The 12,810-nt window shown below is 34.3% G+C and overlaps 1 protein-coding gene across 1 annotated transcript in view; it reads left to right on the forward strand.

Annotated features, from left to right (window-relative positions):
• The window catches only part of SCAF11 (SR-related CTD associated factor 11), a 107,715-nt gene extending 95,784 nt beyond the window's left edge, over positions 1 to 11,931 (forward strand). Inside the window, exons 11-16 of the mRNA XM_044679103.1 lie at positions 2,447 to 2,553; positions 3,745 to 6,444; positions 8,133 to 8,479; positions 9,598 to 9,816; positions 10,148 to 10,267; positions 10,546 to 11,931. Coding sequence (XP_044535038.1) covers positions 2,447 to 2,553; positions 3,745 to 6,444; positions 8,133 to 8,479; positions 9,598 to 9,816; positions 10,148 to 10,267; positions 10,546 to 10,692 — 3,640 coding nt within the window. The 3' untranslated portion in view covers positions 10,693 to 11,931. The remainder of the gene's footprint in view (positions 1 to 2,446; positions 2,554 to 3,744; positions 6,445 to 8,132; positions 8,480 to 9,597; positions 9,817 to 10,147; positions 10,268 to 10,545) is intronic.
• The last annotated feature ends 879 nt before the right edge of the window (positions 11,932 to 12,810 follow it).

Below are 12,810 nucleotides of genomic sequence, written 5' to 3' on the forward strand. Positions count from 1 at the left end.
ATGAAAATTAATCATTCCCTCAATGGGGCAAGACTTTGAGACACACTAGAATAAAAATCTAAGAAACATTTTATTGTAGAGTTGGATAAAGAATATCAACCCTACTTCTTCTGAGAACAATTTTGATATAGACTTAGATAAAGAGTGAGTTTCATCAGTAAAAATGACCTTTTTTAGTCCTTGGAACTTCATTTCCTTACATTGTCTTGTTTATTACAGTAGTTAAGAAAAATTTAGGCTTACTGTTCCTTCTAGTTTCAAGATGTTTATGCTGCATTATAGAATAATCAGTAATAAACTCTCTAGCTACCAGGTCCTTTTGAAGGTCTTTATTTTTTGAGGATTATAAAGTTATTTCAAAACAATAGTTTATTAGGTCTTGGCCTTGTTTTTTTGTTTTTGACCACACTTTCCTTTTCAGTTTATGCAACTCAACCTGTTTTTTTGTTTGTTTTTTTGTTTGTTTTTTGTTTTTTGTTTTTTAAGCCTTCTTATAACCAATATTGTGTAGTGGTTCCAAGGCAGAAAAATAGTAAGGGGCAGGCAATGGGGGTTAAGTGTCCAGTGTCACACCGCCAGAAAGTATATGAGATCAGATTTGAACCTAGGACCTCCTGACTTCAGGCCTGGCTCTCAATCCACTAAGCCACCTAGCTGTTCCCCTCAACTAGTTTCATTATGGACTTGAATGCTTTTGGAAACATTGACTCACAGCAGTAGCCACCACAGTAACTTTTAATAGCCATTGAAGGGGGAGTGCTTTAAGGATCACTACTTCTTTTTGTCAGTTAATTAATGTCCCAATTTTGCCACATCCCCTCCAACATTCATTACTCTCCTCTGTCATCATTTTAGCCAATCTGCTAGGTGTGAGGTGATACCTCAGAGTTGCTTTGATTTGCATTTCTCTTATTATTAGAGATTTAGAACACTTTCTCATGTGCTTATTGATAGTTTTGATTTCTTTATCTGAAAATTGCCTATTCATGTCCCTTGCCCAGTTATTGTTTGGGAGATGACTTGATTTTTCGTACAATTGATTTAACTCCTTCTGTATTTGAGTAATTGGATGTTTGTCTAAGTTTTTTGTTTTAAAGATTTTTTTCCCAATTTGTTGCTTCCCTTCTAATTTTGGTAGCATTGGTTTTGTCTGTACAAAAACTTTTTAGTTTAATGTAATCAAAATTATTTATTTTACATTTTGTGATTTTTTTTCTAACTCTTGCTTGGTTTTAAAATCTTTCCTTTCCCATAGATCTGACAAATATGCTATTCTGTGCTCACTTAATTTACTTATAATTTCCTTCTTTATATTCAAGTCATTCACCCATTCTGAGTTTATCTTGGTATAGGGTGTGAGATGTTGATCCAGGCCCAATCTCTCCCATATTGTTTTCCAATTTTCCCAGCAGTTTTTGTCAAATAGTGGGGTTTTGTCCCAAAAGTTGGGTTCTTTGAGTTTATTGAAGACTGTCTTGCTGAGGTCGCTTACCCCTAGTCTATTCCACTGATCTCTTAGTCAGTACCATATTGTTTTCATGACTGCTGCTTTACCAGTTTAAGATCTGGTACTCCTAGGCCACTTTCCTTCACTTTTTTTTTCATTAGTTCCCTTGATATTCTTGGACTTTTGTTCTTCCAAATGAACTTTGTTATAGTTTTTCTAATTCAGTAAAAAAGTTTTTTGGTAGTTTGATAGGTATGGTGCTAAATAGGTAAATTAATTTGGGTAGAATGGTCATTTTTATTATGTTAGCTCATCCTACCCACGAGCAATCAATGCTTTTCCAATTGTTTAGTTCTAGTTTTAATTGTGTGGAAAGGGTTTCGTAGTTGTGTTCGTATAATTCCTGTGTTTGTCTTGGCAGATAGATTCCTAAGTATTTTATATTGTCTAGTGTGATTTTGAATGGAATTTCTCTTTCTACCTCTTGCTGCTGTGATGTGTTGGAAATATATAGAAATGCTGATGATTTATGTGCATTTATTTTGTATCCTGCAACTTGGCTAAAGTTATTGATTATTTCCCCTAACTTTTTAGTTAATTCTGTAGAATTTTTTAAGTAGACCATTATATCATCTGCAAAGAGTGATAGTTTGGTCTTTTCATTGCCTATTTTAATACCTTCAATTTCTTTTTCTTCTCTAATTGCTACTGCTTAAATGTTTTTAAAAACAAGAAATTAACTGTAATTCTACTAATTGTTCTTAGTCTCCCTTTAGTATACTGAGTACCAAAAAAAGTCTTCATAGATGATTTATTTGTAGCCTGTTGACAAGCAATTTAAAAAATCTAAAGGTCCTACCAATAACTTATCATTGGGCATACATATGAATTTTAACTACTTAATTTCAGTATTGTTATCTTGATTTAAATAAGTTTTTACTTTAAAACATTTTGCTAATTTTTTGAAATGTCAATATGTTTATATTTCAATTTTTTCAGAGTTGGTTTCATTCCTTGGATGGCTGGAGCTGAAATCATTCCTCTTGTTTCCTCTATGTTGCCAAGAACAATTTTTCCAATGAATACTATTTCTTTGGAGGACTTTGGTAAAATGTCAAAATATATTTTTAAAGAGCTTTCCCCTTTCAGTTGCATGGAAAAATATATAAGTTATGAAAATGTAGCCAGATGTGGTAGCTCATGCCTGTAATCTCTTCTACTGGGAAGGCTAGTAAATCATTGAGCTTTCAAATTTTAAGGTTAAATAGGGTTAAAGGTAATCAGGTATCTGCACCAAATCTACCATCAGTAGAGCCCTTGAGAGTGGTAGTCCACCAGGCCAAGGTGGAAAAATTCAAAGATCATTATTGGGATTTGGCCTGTAAGTGCCTGCTGTATTTTAAGTCTGGGCAATATATAGGAAGTCCCAGGGAATCAAAAAAGAAACAAAGGAAGAGAGAGAAAGACATAACAAAATAGTTTCAGAAAGTTACATTGAATCTTAAACACCATTTACTGAATTTTTTGACAGTAAATTTTGTTTCTGAAGAAATTTAAAGATTTACTTTAGACTTTTTCTGCTAGCATGTAATAAAATTGGAATTCAAAAGTTTAAGCCCACCTGTTATCTTTTTTATTGACAAAAGGATAATGCCTTTGTGGTTTCATTGGTCATGAAACAGGAATTGTGGCCTCTCTAATTCATTTCTTCTTTTAGCTAACTTTCAGTAAATTATTTAGAACTTTTTCTGCGTGTTGTCCCAGTAAAAAGTCTTATCCCGTGGTTACATGGACTCATAAAGCCAGTGGTCCATATTAAATATTTGTTTCCTATATGTATTATCTCACTTAGACTAGAATATGATAAATAATATATGTATGCTTATTCAAGTATTATTGCTAAATAGGATACATCACAAACAGGTTTTTCAGGTATGGGTTTGTTTCTAAACTTTAATTTGGATTGCTTTTGAGGTCTTTTGCTTTGAAAAATCTATTGCTGTGTAATATATATAGTTATACACATCTATATAGATTTATAAAATCCATACTTTCTGTGTTATAATTAATATTGATTCTAAGGCAGAAGAGCAGTAAGGCCTAGGTAGTTGGGATCAAGTGACTTCCCTAGGGTCATATAGCTAGGAAGTGTCTTGAGACCAAATTTGAACCCAGGGCCTCCTGACTCCAGGCCCTAGTTGCCCATACTATGTAATATCTATGCAACTTATATCAGGAGGTATGTTTATTACAGACATGTGTTATTTAATAAATACTATATTTAATTTTGTTACTAGGGTCATTTTGCAAGGAACATGTGCTAGCACATACACAAGGGGGAGAGGAGAAGAAACAAACTTCAGGCACATCAAATAGTAGAGGAACAAGAAGAAAGCCTGCAGAAACAACTCCTAGGAGAAGATCTACACGTAATATGAAATCTGAAACTGTTAGTCAGTCTCAGAATTCACCGATTTCAAATAATTCTGAGTGTGATGCTCCAGATAGCAATAATTCATCGGTAAATGTTTCCACTTCAGCAGATTCCAAGAAGCAGATTAGACCAGTCCCCAAAAGAAAGCCTAAGAGAAGAACTAGGAAGGCACCTGTAGTTAGAAAGAAACTTCGAAGTTCATCATCTCTCCCTGAAAAATCATCTTCTAGTGATTCTGCAGATGAAGAAGTTTTAGAGTCTGACACACTCCCTGTATTGGATAAAGAATGTATATCCAATACAGAAAGTTGCAACTCTTGCATCATGCAGCCAGACATAGAGCAAGAATCTGCTAATGGCTTGGGAAGTTTAAATGAACATGTAGACATTGAGGAACTTAAAGAAAATCATGGAAAAGAACCGGATACTGTAGAGAAGTCATTTTCTGATTCTGATAATCCAGAACCTTCTCTGCTAGTTGAAGAAGAAATTAAGGAAATTGAGAACAAAGGTACTGAGAAAGACACTTTGTTTTTAGAAAGTGAGCTCTCTAAGAATAATACTGAGAAAGAAGATGAACCAATAGAAACTCAAGTTAAAACATCTGAGCATTTAGAATTTGAGGTAAAGGCAGATGCAGCCCTTGAAAGTCCTCAAAATGAATTGCTTACGCATTCAAAATCTGAGGGAGATGTAAACCAGGTTGATACTAATTTCAAAGATGAGGTATTTGAGAGTACAGAATCAAAGGTAAATGAAGATCAAAGTACAGAGAGTCTCAAAGTGAGTACCGTTGGCCATCTTGATTCTGAGATTAAAGTATTATGTGTACAAAGTTCTGAGGTTGAGTCCCTTGAACATGAAGAAGCATTACTTGTAGAAGATCATGTTCCTGAGAACCCAAAGGTTGATTTGCTTGATCATACAGAATCTGGTGAACTGGATTGCCCTGGAAATGAGGAAAGTACAATAGTTTATTCAAATAATGAACATTTAGAAAGTACTCAAGAAAATAAAAATTTATTGAAAGATGATCTGTCAGACAATGATAATGTTAACAAATCTATAGAAGAGAAGTCTGAATTTCTTGCTGAAGAAAATAAAAATACAGAATCATCTAATTTAGATAGCGAACAGTTCCCCAAACATTTTAATGAGGACAATAATGAAACAATACCTATGGAATGTGACTCATTTTGTAGTGACCAAAATGAATCTGAGAGTGAACTGACTGTCAGTGCTAAAACCAAACTGGAGGAAAATTCTCAAGATAAAACACAAGATTCAGATCTTATAAGTGTAAAGGGTGCAACACTCACGCTTGAGACTGAAAATTCTGCAAATTTAGTAGATAAGGCTAAAAAGCCTCGAACTAGAAGGTCTAGATTTCATTCTCCTTCTACAACATGGTCTCCTAGCAAAGACATTATACGGGAAAGGAAGCGGTCTCAATCTCAATCTCCTAAGAAAGACATAGGAAAAGAAAGCAGAAAATCTCATTCTCAATCTCCCAAAATGGAAATTACCAGAGGTCGAAGACGATCTCGGTCTCAGTCTCGATCTCCAAAGAGGGATGTTGCAAGAGAGAGGAAACGATCTCAGTCTTGGTCTCCAAAAAGAGAGGAAGGCAGGAAGTCTCAGTCACTCTCTCCTAGGAGAGACACTTCAAGAGAGGGTAGACGGTCTCAATCAAGAACAAAAGATTCTTCCCCAAGAGAGAAATCTAGATCTCGAAGCAGAGAAAGAGAAAATGACAGAGATGGGCAAAGGAGAGATCGTGTTAGGGAGAGGAGGGCCAGAAGGTGGTCTAGGTCCAGATCTCGTTCTAGGTCATGTTCAAGATCTAGAACAAAAAGTAATAAGTCCTCCTTCAGTAGAAATGACAGAGACAGTTACTCTCCTAGGTGGAAGGAAAGATGGACAAATGACAATTGGAGGTTTCCCAGGGGAAATGATAGATACAGAAAGAATGAACAAGATAAGCAGAATGAAAACTTGAAAAAAGAAAAAAATGAAGTTAATCCAGATATTGATGAACAGTGTTCTGCTGATAAACATAAAAATGACTGTCCAGATTGGATAATGGAAAGAATAAATTCAGGTCAAGACCCAAGGACTAGGAATACAGAGAAATTTAAAGATTCTCATTGGGAAGAAAATAGACATGATACTTCAGGGAAATCTTGGAATAAAAACTTTGGTTCCAGTTGGATGTCCAGCCGGGGCAGAGGCAACCGGGGCAGAAGCACCTTCAGAGCAGGATTTGGACATAATGAACAGAATGAAAATAGATGGCAAAACAGAAAGCCCCTCTCAGGGAACTCAAATAGTTCAGGGAATGAGTCATCAAAGTTTGTTGAACAGCAATCCTATAGACGTAAAAGTGAGCAAGAATTTTCATTTGATACCCCTGCTGATAGGTCAGGGTGGACTTCTGCATCTAGTTGGGCTGTAAGAAAGACGTTGCCTGCTGATGTACAGAATTATTATTCAAGAAGAGGGAGGAATTCCTCAGGCCCACAGTCTGGTTGGATGAGGCAAGAAGAGGAAACACCTGAGCAAGGTAGTATATTTTTTAAAAAATGGATTGTTGTTTTTTTTGCTAATAATTTATTAGTTTTTACGATAAAGTAATGATTAAGAATTTGATTTACCATCATTCTTCTTCCCCCTACACATTTATTTGTGGAAATGAATTAAAGTGGAACTTTTATTTATAGTTTAGAAAAATACTTAAAACCGTAAGATAAAGATTAAATTCTATTTTAAAAAATTTGTGATTAGCAAAATATTTCCAAAACCTTCCCAAAAGTCTACTTTACTTCAATCACTATTCAGTGTAACAAAACTTGACAACAAATTCTGTTTTCTATAGAATTTGTAATTTAAAGTAATAAGAACTTGAACAATTATTGGAACTCATTAAATAGTATTTAACTAATGTGCTAATTTTAGATAGGTATACTAAAAATATTTTTGGCCATAGTTTATATTCAAACTGATATTTATTGAAAATAGTTATCCCAGGGGGCAGTTGGGTAGCTCAGTGGATGCAGAGTCAGGCCTAGAGACGGGAGGTCCTAGGTTCAAATCTGGCCTCAGGTACTTCTAGCTGTGTTAAGCTGGGCAGGTAACTTAACCCCCATTGTCTAGCTCTTACCGCTCTTCTGCCTTGGAACCAATCCATAGTATTGATTCCAAGAGAGAAGGTAAGGGTTTAAAAAAAAAAAGAAGAAAGAAAGAAAGAAAGGAAATAGTTATCCCTTCCACGTCCCAGGAGTTATAGATATGGCACTCCTTAGATCTTGAAAATCTACATAAAATTTTTTTGGCCATCTTTTTATATTAGAGAACAACTAACTTTTCTGTATTTCTTTTTTGGAATTTTTATAGTACCTTATTGCTAATTTTGGGTATAGTATGCATTTGGGTATTTGAGTATAGTATTTCTGAGTTTTTAACTTTTTCTTTGGTATCTACTGGCATTCACACATTATTTACAGCTTCCACAAAACTCCCCCCAAAATTCCCATTTGATTTCTTATGTCAACCCATGTTTTATCAAAACCATATTGGGGGAGGTTGCAGTGTGGGAAGGGATAGCTGCATTTTTTTTTACTTTGAAGCATTTTAATAGACAAGTATTATATTAAGTGCCAGGCAAACGTGGAATCATGTCTCTTAAGAAGCCTATATTAAATATTCATTTTTGTGTTTCGTTTGAGAAACATGAGAAAAACACTTGACTGAAATGAAAATTGACTATTTTGAATTACTAATTTAAAACCTACTAATATCTCAAAGTACATTTCCATTGACTAATCAGTAAATTTTTTGGAGTCTTATCTAGCATTTATGGGCCACTATCACATGAAAGTGTTTTCTTAAAAGATATTTTCAGCTGAAAGTTGCATCAGAAAATCATCTCATACCAGAAAATGACAGAAATTTCATAGGATTTTGTTGTTGGACACATTAGTGCCCTGACTTTCAGGTTTTTTAAAGAGCCTTAACAAATTCCTAATTAATTTATTTTAATGAGATTTGAGTATAGTATTTAGTAGTACTTTACTGTCTAAAGGAAGCTATAATTTGAAGTTAATTAGTTGTAAATAATCTATTAGGAAGCCTTATTTAATTTGTTTTTAGGGAATATACTTGGTGAAGGTGTGGGAAACTATGTTGCTAGGATATTTCTGTGGACCCAAAAAGTATCAATTTTTTTAAAGGGAATTTTTTTTTTTTTGATAGATCAAAACCTCAAAGACCAAACCAACCAACAAGGTGATGGTACTCAGCTTCCTATAACTATGATGCCGCAACAAATGAATGTAATGCAACAACAAATGAATGCACAACACCAAACTATGAATATCTTCCCATATCCAGTGGGTGTTCATGCCCCCTTGATGAACATCCAACGTAATCCATTTAACATTCATCCTCAGCTACCCATGCATCTCCATACAGGAGTGCCTCTCATGCAGGTAGCTGCTCCTGCTAATGTGTCTCAGGGATTACCACCACCACCACCCCCTCCCCCGCCATCCCAACAAGTCAACTACATTGCTTCACAACCAGATGGAAAACAATCACAGGTATGTTTTTTAGCAACTAAGATTTAATCAGCATAGTCCCTTTGAAACAAAATTTAGCTAATGGTGTCAGATGTTAAAAGAATAAAAGCTTCCTGACATATGAAAAATTGTTTTGACTAATCCCAACCATTTTCTCCAATATTTGATATAAAAATGAATTGACAAACTCAAAAATTCAAATCTATTGTCCCAAACCGATATGTATGTATATAATTTCAATCAACAGTCACACAGATTTCTGACAATGACATTTTAAAAATGACAATTGTTTTGACAAAAATTGCAGACATGTTGGAGGCTAAATTCTCTGTTTTACTCTAATGTCTCCACATTATGAGGAAACATCATGATATAATGTGATGAAGCTTATGTTGTCTTGTTCGGACAAACTCTAGGTAAATATGTTCATTATCCATTAACGTCTGTCCTTCATATTCACAAACTTACTGTGGTGAAAACAGAGGGGAAAATCAAAAGAAATTTGCAGTCAATGTCCTTTGTAAAGGTTTGCATGGACAATATTAAGTACTCTTCTTATTTTCATGCAGCTTCTTGTCTTAAGTGATGCTTCTGCAGAAGTCAACAGAATGAAAATAGTTCATACAAATAAAAAAAGAATTCAGCATTATGTCTGCATTCTAGAGACTTTAGAAATCTAATGATAATTCAGCATGATTTAGTGAGAAGAACAGAGGTCGTGGTGTTTCAGAGTATTTGATTTTTAAAAAATCTTCATGACAACTGGCTTTATTTGAATTTGATGTCTTGTTTCCTTCATTTTTTAAAAAAGAAGGACATTTTCACTCGGAACAGTGATCAGTTAATTTTCCTAAAAGATCTTTGCCTAAGAGGTACTGTTCTTTAAACTCATCGAGTTGTTTTCATGTTGTCAGCACGTGGCAATGCAAGTGCATCTTTAAAATAATTTTGACTAGTATTTTAGATGTAAAAGATTGTGGTAAGCTAGTTTTTGAAGGTTACTCATTTGTCTTCAGATAGTACTACAGGTAATTAAATGTTATTGTGAATTGTTGACATTTATTTATATAACTTGGGAAGTTTAAAGTGTCAGATACATTGAGAATAATTCATTAACTGCTGTTAACTCTTTAAAACAGGGTATTCCTAGTGCTTCTCATGTAGGTAATAACACAAGTACACCAGTCTTGCCTGCTCCAACATCAACCCCTGGAAATATGGGCACATTTCAGGGACCAAGTTCTGGTAATGCTTCATCATCAAGTCACAGCAAAGCTCCTAATGCTGCTGTAAAATTGGCAGAAAGCAAAGTAAGTGTTACAGTGGAAGCCAGCGCAGATAGCTCGAAGACAGACAAGGCAAGTTCAAAGTTAAGAGAAATACATACTTAATTTTCTGATACTAAAAACAAAGTAAAGATTAAACTATGCCAATTTCCTATCCTTGAATTTCCAAGGTTATTTTGTAGATGATAATTATTTTAATGCTTAATAACAATGAGCAAATATATTAATTTATATATTTTTCAGAGCCTATACTTTTATTAGAATCTTTAGAAACACTGCATTTGTTAAAACTAATTTTTGAAGAGATTTTTAATATTTTAGAATTTGAATTGTTTTGAGACATTTTTAAAGATGTGATTTTTCCAGTGTATAATTGAAGCAGTCATTGTTTTTCTCTTATCAGAAATTGCAAATTCAAGAAAAAGCAGCACAGGAAGTAAAGTTGGCCATTAAGCCATTTTACCAAAATAAAGATATTACCAAGGAAGAATACAAAGAGATTGTGCGGAAGGCAGTAGATAAAGTAAGTTATACCCTGATGGTATTTCTTTGTTATACAAGGTTGAACTATAGATAAATATATTTAAACAAGTATTAAATCTAAGTTAGATTTGTTTTGGAGCTAATATTCCAGATAAGTACAGAGCATTATTGTTAAACTATTGAGTGGGATATTTTGGAGACATTTGTTTTCCTTGAAGCCTTCCATTTTTTATTGTTTGTTTGGTTGAGTCAAAGGTTGTGATGTTGCCGCCTTCTACAAATAAAAATCTTCTCCTCCCCTCCCCATTTCTGCTACAGGTTTGTCATAGTAAGAGTGGAGAAGTGAATTCTGCTAAAGTGGCAAATCTGGTTAAAGCCTATGTAGACAAATACAAACATTCTCGGAAGGGGAGCCAAAAGAAAAACCCAGAAGAACCTGCATCTACTGAAAAAAAAATAGGATGAAATAGAAGCGCTAAGAACACTATCAAGATTATCTGCAAAGTGCAATTTCAACAAGTACCATTAACTGAAAATTATACACAACTGTTATTGAAATCTGGTTTTGATAAAATTCTCTTTTTTCAATGTAGGTTATAATGGTTTGTTCTAAATTAATAGAGTTCTGCACTGCAACTTCTTTATCCCTTTTTTCAAAAACAAATTGAAAGGAAAGTGAAAAGTTTGAAGGAGAGTGCATTTGAATTAGGAATGTGCTATAGTATGGATACTGGAAGATGTACAGCATTTTGACTTGAACAATGGAGCACATAAATTAGAAACAAGTAACATTGGTTTTGGAAGAGGTATGTACATGTAGACTGTAAGCCTAAATATATTATGGTAGGATTTTCTTCCTCATGTCTATTCCCCTTTGAATTGTGGTAAAAATTAAAATAATGTATTGCCATGGATAATATTTCTGATATTAACTAGACAGACTGGTTGCTGGATTCATTGTATGTGTGTATATTTGTTTATATGTGTGTGTGTGTATACATACACATATACATATATATTTTTTAAAAAAAGCACGACTGTCAGAACAGAGAAAAATGTTTAGATAGAAAAATTATGGACAATAGTACTGTTCAACTCCACAACTTTTGGGATACTGTTCAACACCAAATAAAGGTTATGCTGCTTGTTTTAATTTCGTGCCCTCCCCTACCCCCATCTCTTTTGGCTTATTAGGAAGAAATGGTATAACTTTTGTCTTTGCTAAAATTTTAGCAGTCCATAGTCTCTGGCTACACATGGAAGGACAATCCAGAGAACACTTTAGAAATCGTGCACCCTTCATTAACATTTTCTACTGGCAGAGGCAGCAAATTGTGACACCTGAGATCTGTAGTTATGTGCATGATTTTTTTGTGTTGACTTTTTTCTTGGAAATAGGGTATAATATAAACTTCTTTTTGGTGGCTTGGCTTACAGGTCAAGAATAGTATTATTGTCATTCTTTAGGAATCTCATTTTACAGCGAGTAAAAATACTTAGACATGTTGTAAAGTCCTAGGCATGAACATGTGTTTTGTGGTAAGGGAAGAGAGTAGTGCAGTTTTAATTGGGTTTTGGGGGACGATAAACCTATTGGCTTAGAAAATCCTACAAAACTCGCTGATTTGGAAATAGCAACTTAAAGACTAGTTTGGGGTCCTTTATTTAAAGGATGATACTGGTACAGTACAAAATCTCCCTCCACTCCCAGCCAGGATTAGCTTTGGTTAGAAATTGAATAATATAAATGATATTTAGTCAAACAATTATATATTCCAAGGCAAGATTTTATTTCACTAAGTCAAATATGACCCTTTTACTTGCTAAAATCTTCAGCTTGAGCAATACTGTTTATTACTATGCTATCTTAAAGTAAAGATATTTCATTTCTTCAGTTTTAGGTGCACAGTATGTGCCTGGTCCTAGCTTTGGTAGGCACAGTTATTTGCAATATAGGACCTAATTAATGTAACACCACCTTTGTCAGATTTTAAAAGTAAAATTCTGAGGCATTAAAAAATGACCTTTGCATTTTTGGGGAGAGGGGGTATAGCTTCATTTTATCATTTTTCTGATTTGTATTTTTGTTTAAAAACTCATCATAGCTAAACTTAAAAGAGTAATAGGATGTGGAGTTTGATACTGATTTTTTTTTTTGTCTTCCCTAAAGCCACATGCAAACCATGTCTTAAGATTCCCAGAATACCCTCTTTCTCTCCCAATTCAGTTTTGACCTGTGGCAGCAGTTGTGTGAACTTTTCATCTATTTTGAACTAAAACTGGTTAGCACTTTGAAGAAATTTGTAGCAAATTGCTATGCCTATGCTGATTAATCACACGCTGTGCGTATTTTCCTGCATTTTCCTTCTAGGAGTTTTTGGAGTTGTTTATATAACATTTCCCCCCCACCCCACCCCACCCCATCCCCCCATCGCTTCATGCTTTTGAGTCTCATTACCAGACTACTCTTGCAAACCAGCAAAAGGGCTTAACAGAAGGGCAGATATGGTAAGGATATCAAATCTAGGTTTAGGGTAGAAAGTTTTGTTTTTGTTTTTGTTTTTTTGTACCTTGCTGGGAAAT

The sequence above is a fragment of the Gracilinanus agilis genome, chromosome 5 (genome assembly GCF_016433145.1).
Source record: "Gracilinanus agilis isolate LMUSP501 chromosome 5, AgileGrace, whole genome shotgun sequence".
Lineage (NCBI taxonomy): Eukaryota > Metazoa > Chordata > Mammalia > Didelphimorphia > Didelphidae > Gracilinanus > Gracilinanus agilis.